The sequence below is a fragment of the Rhinopithecus bieti genome, unplaced genomic scaffold (genome assembly GCF_001698545.2).
Source record: "Rhinopithecus bieti isolate Rb0 unplaced genomic scaffold, ASM169854v2 scaffold_11161, whole genome shotgun sequence".
In the NCBI taxonomy this organism is placed as follows: Eukaryota; Metazoa; Chordata; class Mammalia; order Primates; family Cercopithecidae; genus Rhinopithecus; species Rhinopithecus bieti.
In genome coordinates, this window is record NW_016806937.1 from 1445355 (window position 1) to 1454394 (window position 9040).

The 9040-nt window shown below is 39.8% G+C and overlaps 1 protein-coding gene across 5 annotated transcripts in view; it reads left to right on the top strand.

Annotated features, from left to right (window-relative positions):
• Positions 1-8646, top strand: part of RSPRY1 (ring finger and SPRY domain containing 1) — a 50558-nt gene extending 41912 nt beyond the window's left edge. For 3 of the 5 annotated variants that reach the window (XM_017878827.1, XM_017878824.1, XM_017878828.1), the window contains 4 exons: positions 851-953; positions 1301-1453; positions 5358-5462; positions 7554-8646. In XM_017878827.1, coding sequence (XP_017734316.1) covers positions 851-953; positions 1301-1453; positions 5358-5462; positions 7554-7650 — 458 coding nt within the window. In that variant the 3' untranslated portion in view covers positions 7651-8646. The remainder of the gene's footprint in view (positions 1-850; positions 954-1300; positions 1454-5357; positions 5463-7553) is intronic. The other 2 variants (XM_017878826.1, XM_017878825.1) reach the window with 2 other exon arrangements.
• The last annotated feature ends 394 nt before the right edge of the window (positions 8647-9040 follow it).

Here is a 9040-nt window from a genome sequence, read left to right on the forward strand (position 1 = left end):
CCCGCCATAACACCCGGGTTATTTTTGTATTTTTAGTAGAGATGGGGTTTCACCATGTTGGCTGGGCTGGTCTCAAACTGACCTCAGATGATCTTCCCGCCTTGGCCTCCCAAAGTGCTGGGATTACAGGCATGAACCACTCCGTCAGGCCTTCTTAAAATTTTTTTTGAGACAGAGTCTTGCCCTGTTGCCCAGGCTGGAGTGCTATGGCATGATGTCAGCTCACTGCAACCTCCACCTCCCGAATTCAAGCGATTCTCCTGCTTCAGCCTCCCGACTAGCTGGGATTACAAGTGCCCACCACCACACCCAGCTAATGTTTGTATTTTTAGTGGAGACAGGGTTTCACCATGTTGGCCAGGCTGGTCTTCAAACTCCTGACCTCAGGGGATCTGCCCACCTTGGCCTCCCAAAGTGCTGGGATTACAGGCGGGAGCCACCACACCCGGCCTGCCTTGCCTTTTTTTTAAAGAAAGGCATATTTTGGGGGTAGTTATCTAGGGAGTTATAAATCTCACCAGAAAGGCAAGTAAGCACATGATTTTGATCTTACCATATTGCACTGAGCCCAAAATGCATATTTTTCCCCACATTTTAACATCTTTGAAATTGGGGTGCATCTTAAGATTGGCTTGTCGTAATTTAATTGGCAGTATTTTTTTCTTATTGTTACATTAAAATATTGGTGTGTAGGGGTCAGATCAGTTACAGAAGAAACAAAAATGAACATGTTGAATGCATAGCTAAAGATGCAGACTTAATACAGTGCCACTGAAACACTTGAGATGCTTATCAGAGAATCCTGGTAATACACATCATTATCCTAACAGTGTTTCACTTTATCCTCTAGGAGATACAGTAGGATTTCTGTTAGACTTGAATGAAAAGCAAATGATCTTCTTTTTAAATGGCAACCAGCTGCCTCCTGAAAAGCAAGTCTTTTCATCTACTGTGTAAGTAGCTTTTCTCAGTCAAAAATTTGAGTAGATGCATGGAATGCCCTTTTCTCTAGGAAAAAAAAGTCTTTGTCCATTTATGTACGTAATTGTGATGAGAAATTGATTAATTTCAAGTGATTAGGAACCCATTTGATCAGACCTAAAACTATCCCGAAGTTTGATACAGGAAGATAAGGCACAATATTCTCTGGTCACAGACTTGTGTGGGTTATAAACACAATCTGTCACTCTTCTGCCAGGGTAGGACTGACTCACCCTGCCTTTCTGAAAACTGTTCTATCTATTAACTCAATTTTGATTTTTATTAATTCTGTTGGCCTCTGTACTCGTTTTATTTGTAGATCTGGATTTTTTGCTGCAGCTAGTTTCATGTCATATCAACAATGTGAGTTCAATTTTGGAGCAAAACCATTCAAATACCCACCATCCATGAAATTTAGCACTTTTAATGACTACGCCTTCCTAACAGCTGAAGAAAAAATCATTTTGCCAAGGTAAGGGATCTGCCCAGGCTATCTCCAGACTATCACATGAATCTTAGGAGAAATTGAACAATTTATAATCAAGTTTAAAAGAACATAACCAATACATTTTGAAAACCTGAGTAAAATGGATGACTTTTCAGGAAATATAAATTATTAAGATAGATCCCAGAAGAGATATACACAAACCAATTATTGTGTATATCTGTCCCCAGAAAGCACCAGACCCAGGTGATTCCACAGAGGATGTCTACCAAATCTTTAGGTAACAGATAACCTTATTGTTATTTAAAATGTTACCAAACCCAGAAAGAAGGAACACTTTCAAATTTTTTTTGTAAGATAAATAAGATTGGTATAAAATCAGAAAATATGACACACGTACACACAAAGAAGCTGCAAACTAACTTCACTTGAATGTCAGTGTCAAAATCCTAAATATTAGGAAATCTAGTGCACCTTTTTAACAGACTCGGTTTTATTGAAACAGACTTTTTAAGTGGTTTTAGCTGTGTGGCAAAGATGACAACAGTGTTCCACAACCATCAGTGAATACCATCTTGCATAAAATTTCACAACCCTTATTTGACAAAAACTGTGTTTGGCATTAATTTATCAGATGAATGCCTGCTTTGCTTCCTTGTGAGATGAATGTAGTCTATTCCTTAGGCTGGGGAAAGACTCCAGCTGCTTCCTGGTAATTATTACTTCAAGTTGAAGCTTGTTTCACAATGTGAGCTAAAGTTTATCATTTTAAACAGAGCAGCTGCCTGTTTAAAGGGTATTCCTATTACAAATACCACATGTCTTATATCAGTAAGAGAGCCTCTCTCAACAGGCAAGGCCAGCATACTGGCCATGACATAGCTAATGTCGCACTGTTATGCCCCAAAGGTATCTGTAGCATAATCCTAGCTCTTGTTTTGACTCAAAAAGCAGATCTGCAAGCAGCGCTCTGGGCTGTGCTTCACCTTGGACTCACTGTCTCAGTGTTTCAATAGTTTCCAGATGAACTAGAAAATGGCATGATGATGGTAGCATTGTCTGCAGCAGCAGAGCCTCGGTAATAGCCCAAGAACATAAGGGTTGCGTGTGTTCCTGCTCAGGGTTCTGAGGTTAATTCCTAGAACTTTTCATTCAGCCTCATCCTTGGTGCCTGACAGAGATTCTGAACTTTAAATTCCTCTTGCCCAAAGTCTGAGGGGACATCTCTCCCTTATCTGTCATACCCCATTCTTTTTCATCTAGCCTGCCTTTTCCTTGGATGAGGCCCACAAATAAGTCTTCTCACATGTACCCTAAAAGGGACAATTGATCCATCTAAGTTCCCCTGGGGACTGGCCATAGTTAAAATGCTTCAGCATTTAGTTAACTGCTCCTGCAGAATCAAACCTTCCAAAACTCAGATGGCAATGGGCATCAACTGTCAGAAAGTCTCATTTTATGGACAGCTTATACACACTCTCTTGGTAACCATGTATATAAATTTGGTACCCAAAGTTCATATTGTCTTGAATAAGAACAGCTGAATTTCAAGCTATGTCAATCCTGTGCTGTCTTTAGACTGTTTTCTCTGACAGTAACAAGAAGAGTTGTCAGGAGCCTAATTGAGTGGCCACCTTAGTGCCAACCTCCTTCTTGCACCTTGCTGCCCTTAACATTCCAGTTGTGCTTAATTATAAATTGTGGCATTAAGTATGAACTTAAACTTAAGACCATTTTCTGTACCGTTAATATTTTCATCTTGTGTTCCAAAAATGTATATTCAGTGATACTTTATATTCATTGGAATATTACTCCTTTCTGGCATCAGGGTAGGAGATCATGGTCCTGTTACTACTAACTGGGATTTTATAAATTGTTCTATGTTGTATATACTCTCTGTCTCTAATTCTTCTTCCATTCATTCTTTTTTTCTTTAACCTTTTTATTATGGAAAATTTCAAATACATACAGAAGAAAAAAATAATAGTACGGTGAAGCACCACATACCCACTCTCAGCTACAAGTCACCCACTCACAGCCGGTGCTTCTCCTACAGTCTTCTCTCATCTCTGTTTTTTTATTTTTATTTTTTTGAGACACGGTCTCATTCTGTTGCCCAGGAGTGCAGTGGCACAATCTCAGGTCATTGCAACCTCCATCTCCCAGGCTCAAGCGATCCTCCCACCTCAGCCTCCTGAGTAGCTGGGACTACAGGCATGCCAACACACCCAGCTAATTTTTGTATTATTTGTAGAGACTGGGTTTCGCCATATTGCCCAGGCTGGTCTCGAACTCTTGGGTTCAAGCCATCTGCCTGCCTCAGCCTCCTAAAGTGCTGGGATTACAGGCGTGAGCCACTGTGCCCGGCCCCTCATCTGTTAATAACTACTTTATCATCCCTGTTTTCCTGGCCATAACCGTAGCCTGGGAGATGGAGGTTGCAGTGACCTGAGATTGTGCCACCACACTCCTGGGCAACAGAGTGAGACCCTGTCTCAAAAAAAACAAAAATAAAAATAAAAAAACAGATGAGAGAAGACCTTACTTTCTGCTATTCCCACATTCAGTCCCTCAGCAAATCCAGTAGGCTGTGCCTTCAGAATATATCCCAAATCCAACTACTCATCACCCTCACTGCTGCTACCATGGTCCAAGCCTCCACCATTTCCTACCTGTATTATTTTTGTCTTGCCTTCGACCTTGTTCCTCCCCAGAACCTCTTCAGTCTATCCAACACAGCCTCCAGAATGATTTGTTACAGCGTAAGTCAGATCGCACACTTCTCTGCTCAAAAGACACCAGTGGGTGGCTTCCTATTCACTGAAGGGAAAAGCCAAAACCTTTCCGGTGACCTCCCAGGCCCTGTACAATTTGTCCTCTCCCTTCCCCATGTTACTTTTCTGACCTCTTTGCTACCCTCTCCCATTTTCTCATGCTCCTTCAGTCACCCTGGCCTCCTTGCTGCTCCTGAAACACACCAGGCCTGTGATAGCTTTAGGGCACTTGCTGTACCTGCTACCCAAAATGGTTCCTCCAAACAACCACAAAACTCACTTCCTCACTCCCTTTACCTCTTTACTTAAATATTACCTTAGTGAGACCTTTCCTGGCTGCCGTATTTAAAATTGTTTTAATAACTCCCCACCTCTGATGTGTACACTCCTTGTCCTTCCCATTTTCTCTTTCTTCATAGTATTTATCAGCATTTAACACTGTATTTTACTTATCTTGTTTATTTCTGTCTTGCCCCACTGGAGCATAAACTCTCCAAAGGCAGGGATACTTTTTTAGTCCTCTGTTCACTGCTGAATCTCTAGGGCTTGGAACAGTGCCTGGCACACAGTAAGCCCATAAGTGAACTGAATAAATGCTTCATACTTCTGTTGCCTATCTATTTGGGCTGTACCTTCAGCAGAACAATTTTGCCTGTCTGCTTCCATTCCACACTGAGTGAAAGTATAATGGAAGGGTTCTAACTTGAGGTGTTTGGACTTGCAGGGAGTCTAACATGGACTGTTATAAACCCCTTGAAATTGTATAAAACTTGTATATGTGTGTTTTCTTGAGAAAGGCTCTATGGTTGTCAGCAGACTCTCACATATGTGACTTAAAAGGTTGAAATTTGCTGGTAACATAAAAAGAGCACTGGACTTAGAACTAAAGGATTTGAATTTCATTCCTGACTGCATGCTTTATATAAGTCACTTCCTTGAACTTTGTCTATAAAATGGAAATGGTTATACCTCCTTCATTCCCTACTTTAGAAAATGATTATAGGATTGAAAGGAGATAGCACGTATGAAAACTTGACTGAACAATGTTTAAGGAATATATCTCACAGGTGCAGAGCATTTTCAAAACATTTCATATGCATCACTGCTAACAGGCCCCCTGTTGACAAAATGCATTTCAAATTGCTTTTTCTACTCAGGCACAGACGTCTTGCTCTATTGAAGCAAGTCAGTATCCGAGAAAACTGCTGTTCCCTTTGTTGTGATGAGGTAGCAGACACACAATTGAAGCCATGTGGACACAGGTAAGAGGATTTGTTTGGTTGTTTCCTCTTTTGTACGTTAGGCAAAGTTTCATACTGTTCTTGAATTGCTAGTTCCATAGCTAGATGAGGGCAGGTTTTTTTGAGATGGAGTCTCACTCTGTCGTCCATGCTGGAGTACAGTGGCACGATCTCAGCTCACTGCAACCTCTGCCTCCCAGGTTCATGCAATTCTCCTGCCTCAGCCTCCCAAGTATCTTGGATTACAGGCGCATGCTACTAGGCCCAGTTTTAATTTTTGTATTTTTAGTAGAGCCGGAGTTTCACCATGTTGGCCAGGCTGGTCTCGAACTCCTGACCTAAAGTGATCCACCTGCCTCGGCCTCCCAAAAGTGCTGGGATTACAGGCATGAGTCACCACACCCGGCCTACAATATAGAAATACTTAATATAATTACTCAAATAGGCCAGAGGCAGGAGGGGCAGTTATCACTTTCTTCAAGAATGCTGAGAGAGCATTTATTAAAATTCTTTTTTTTTTTTTTTTTTTTTTTTTTTTTTTAAAACGGAGTCTCGCTCTGTCACCCAGGCTGGAGTGCAGTGGCCGGTTCTCAGCTCACTGCAAGCTCCGCCTCCCGGGTTCACGCCATTCTCCTGCCTCAGCCTCCCGAGTAGCTGGGACTACAGGCCCCCACCACCTTGCCTGGCTAGTTTTTTGTATTTTAGTAGAGACGGGGTTTCACCATGTTAGCCAGGATGGTCTCGATCTCCTGACCTCGTGATCCGCCCGTCTCGGCCTCCCAAAGTGCCGGGATTACAGGCTTGAGCCACCGCGCCCGGCCGCATTTATTAAAATTCTATATCCATTCCTAATGGATGAAATATTACAAAACAGAAATGAATGGAGGGATGAAAACAATATAAAAGAGAAGTGGATGGATACTTCCGTAACAATATAAAAAACACATCTATTTCATCCAAATGCTAGCATCTTTTATTTTTTTATTTTATTTTTTATTTATTTTTACTTTTATTTTTTGAAACGGAGTCTTGCTCTGTCACCCAGGCTTGAGTGCAGTGGCGCAGTCTCTGCTCACTGCAACCTTCACCTCCCAGGCTCAAGCTATTTCTCCTGCCTCAGCCTCCCAAGTAGCTGGGATTACAGGTGCCCGCCACCACACCCAGCTAATGTTTGTATGTTCAGTAGAGACAGGGTTTCACTAGCTAGCATCTTTTTAATGGTGACACGCGGGAAGCATTTCAAGATATACAAAATATACAAAACTCAGTCGCTTTTCTAGCTATATGTATAAATAGCAGCCAATTAGAACATATAATTGGAGATCCCTTTTACAATGGTTAAAAAAAAAAGGCTAAGAATACATAGCAAGAAATATGTAGAGCATATATGAAGAAAACTTTTAAACTACCAAAGAGTATAATAGAAGACTTAAATAAATGAGTCCCTTCTTGGATAGGAGGACCTCTCAGTATTGTAACGGTGACAGTTTTCTGTAAACTCTAAGTTTAATTTGGTCAACGTAAAAAGAGCAACATGATTTTTTTCTGGAACTTGACATGCTGATTTAAAAGGGTAAGGCAAGAAAATTCTGAAAGTTATGGAGATGACAGCCATACCACATCTTAAAATACATTAAAATAAATGTTAGTAGTTTGGTCCCATTACTATTATGACAGGAATGACAGAATAATGGAATACAATAAAAGCCCAGAAATAGAACTAAAAATGAAAAGTTACCATATGACAAAGGCATTGTGTCAAAACTGTGGTAAAAGATGGACTGTTTGGTAAATGATTCTGGGATAAATGGCTTTCTGGGGAGAAATATTATATCCCTACCTGTATGTACACATCTGTATGTATATGCTATGCACGTATAGAGTGTCTGGAAGAATGCATATGAACTTTTTACTTGTTCCTCAGACTAAGACAATTGAGGATCAGAAGTGTAAAATTTACTTTTTATTTAAATATTCATTTTTTTAAACCATGTATAATTATTAACCCTTTCAATGAACAAACTTGTTAACATTTTAGATTTAGTTGGCAGGCAGTTGGAGTTTGACCTTTTGAAGCATTAAATTGACTGGCTTTTCTGTGTTTCTCCCCAGTGACCTGTGCATGGATTGTGCCTTGCAGCTGGAGACCTGCCCATTGTGTCGTAAAGAAATAGTATCTAGAATCAGACAGATTTCTCATATTTCATGACACATGTGAAGAGGCATCGTGGACTTTTTTCTACTCAATTCCAGCCAATGTTGAAAAGAAAAAGAAAAAAAACTCTCTAATCAGTTGTACACATACTGAAACTTATAGCCATGGCCAGATTTTATGCTAAAAATGGTAGTTTGTCAAAGACAAAATTCTCTTAGAATCTAATCCAACTTGCCAGCCCTGAGAAAATCCCTTTAAGGCCACGGAAAGCTGAATGCTAGCAGCCAGGCCTGTGGTACTTCCATGAAAAACCATAGGAGACAATACCCTCCCAAGTACTGAAATCACACTGGAATCCTCCATGTTGGGTTCATTTGATTGTTTAACACAGGACGTGTTGTGTCATTCTGAAGTTTTTATTTGGGGCAGAAGTCTTATATGGAGATGTAAATGACAGCATTTCTGGGTTATGCATTACTTCTCACTGGTTGGAGAGACACCGGTGCGTTAAGCATGGATATTGCATTGCAAGACTTGAATCTATAAACATTAGAATCACACAGTCAGTACTACAAGCAAAACAGAGAACCTGAAAGAAGGTGCACAGACTGTAAGAAAAAACCCAAGTTTGTGATATTTCAGTGATTCCAAAGAACATTCTAGGTTTTTTGTTGTTTTATTGTTTTTTGTTTTTTGTTTTTTTTAACTGCAGAAAATTGGTGGTATTTTCACATTCATAGTGTTCCTATCCAATTTCAATACCCACATTTTATGAGGAAAAAATGTTTTACCAATGCAGAAGGAATTCTTAAATTAGCTGTAATGTTAGGTTGGAGAAAATTTGGTATTTAGGGTATTTTTAAGGTACCATCAAATCAGATTTCTGTTTTTTTGTTAAAAAAATTTTTTTAATCAGTATTGTTTTTACAAGTAATATACTTTGAAACTCTTGAACTAATAGTCTCACAAACTCTAGAGGACAGTCTGAGAACACGTATTTCTATTGTTCTAAATAAATACATGTTTTCGAATAGTAAGTTCAATCATGAATTATTGACTATGTCTTCATCAAAGGTGTTAATCCCTCTCAGGGTCTCCGGTGAAGACCTTCAAGAGTTTGGTTTTTTCTCCCAGGAAATTGGAAGGTAGAATTGTAAATTCATAGAACTTCTTTTATAATGGTGTACCTCTGCAGCTGCCTTTCAATTTATGCCAAGTCCTTACAGAGTTTATACTTGAATAGTAAATATGTCTTCTGAGTTTTACAGTGTCTTAAACTCAATGCACATTTTTTTTTCTTCTTTTTCCGCCCCTTCTTGTTTGTAGTTCATTATACCTGTCCTATTACAGAGCTGATTTCCTTCCTGGCTGTACATGTTGGGGTGCTGGATTTTCTTCCATGTCTTTAGTCTTCCATAAAACCAAACAAATATATATATATATA